The 1,314-nt window shown below is 41.2% G+C and overlaps 1 protein-coding gene across 1 annotated transcript in view; it reads right to left on the bottom strand.

Annotated features, from left to right (window-relative positions):
• Window positions 1-503: 503 nt before the first annotated feature.
• The window catches only part of LOC134461452 (GTPase IMAP family member 7-like), a 2,699-nt gene continuing 1,888 nt past the window's right edge, over window positions 504-1,314 (bottom strand). The window contains exon 2 of the mRNA XM_063214383.1: window positions 504-1,111. Coding sequence (XP_063070453.1) covers window positions 504-1,111 — 608 coding nt within the window. The remainder of the gene's footprint in view (window positions 1,112-1,314) is intronic.

Raw genomic sequence — 1,314 nt, 5'->3', positions numbered from 1 at the left:
CAATTTAAAGATTTCCCATTTAGACCCAGTAGCATTATTACATTGTGTGTTCTGAGAAATCTGTATTTGAACAACTTTTTGCTGAGTATTATTTGCATTCAGTGAGCCTGTTCCTCTCTACGCCTCCGTAGTGTAATATCCTCCTCCATTCATCTGCATCTATGGAGTCAAACAGCTTCTCTATCTGCACTCTGTTACTGTATTCAGCCTCCTGTTACTTCTACCAGTAAAGGTTATCTATGACAAGGTAGCGGCCACCACATTTGTCAGCCAGATCTTTCAGTGGGTTATTATCTCACTTGATGTGACTCACAAACTGCTCAACGGTGTGCACCCTCAGGTTTCGCCCATGTGTAAAGATAATCACTGAATACTTAAAAAGTACAATATTTCAAAATTCAACCCTCCCAGTGTCACATTTTGTTTCTTTCTCTTCTGTGAGAAATCTGTGTATTTGCAGAGTTTTGCAGTCAATGTCCCCCTTATGCACATGTAACAACCAGCTATTTAGTGTAATACCTGCCTCCATTCCTCTGTACCATCTCTCCTATGGTGTCAAACAGCTCCTCTATCTGCCTCCTGTTGCTGTATTCACACTCCTGTTCCTTTTGCCAGTACACATTGTCTATGACATGGTGGCGACCACCACATCTTTCAACAAGATCCTTCAGTGGGTTTCCGCGTCTACTATGACTGACAAACTCCTCAATACTCTGCCCCCTCAGCTCTCCCCCATGTGTAAAGACAATCACTGTATGTTTAAAAACATTAGATGTAAATAACTCCTTGATCCTTCTTATAACCTCTTCATCCTCTTTGGTGAATCTTTCAGCAGCACTTAGCACAAGGATGAAGGCATGAGGCCCTGGGGAACTTAATGTCAGGCATCTTTCTATCTCACTATTTGTCTCCTCTTCATCTGAGTTGAGGAATCCTGGTGTGTCAATGACAGTGATCTTCCTCCCGTTGACTATTCCGCTGTGAGCTTCACACATGTTGGTCACTCCACACGGATTGATGTCCACTTCAAAGACCTTTTTTCCCAGGATGGTGTTGCCAGTGCTGCTTTTCCCAGCACCAGTCTTCCCAAGAAGAACAATCCTCCACTCACCTGAAAACATAAATGATTTTGACACTGTAAGTACAGTACACTATAAGAAATTACTGTTCATTTAGTGCAGTTCTGCAACAGCATTCCACTGTTAAAAAAAATAATAATAATAAAAAAATACTACACTGTAAGACATTTCCCCTGCAAAATATCGGCACTTACTGGCAATTATATTTACCTGTAATTCTACTGTTATTTCACAC

The sequence above is a fragment of the Engraulis encrasicolus genome, chromosome 13, assembly GCF_034702125.1.
Source record: "Engraulis encrasicolus isolate BLACKSEA-1 chromosome 13, IST_EnEncr_1.0, whole genome shotgun sequence".
In the NCBI taxonomy this organism is placed as follows: Eukaryota; Metazoa; Chordata; class Actinopteri; order Clupeiformes; family Engraulidae; genus Engraulis; species Engraulis encrasicolus.
The sequence above is the reverse complement of the archived record's forward strand: the minus strand, read 5'-3'. Positions and strand labels throughout refer to the sequence as shown.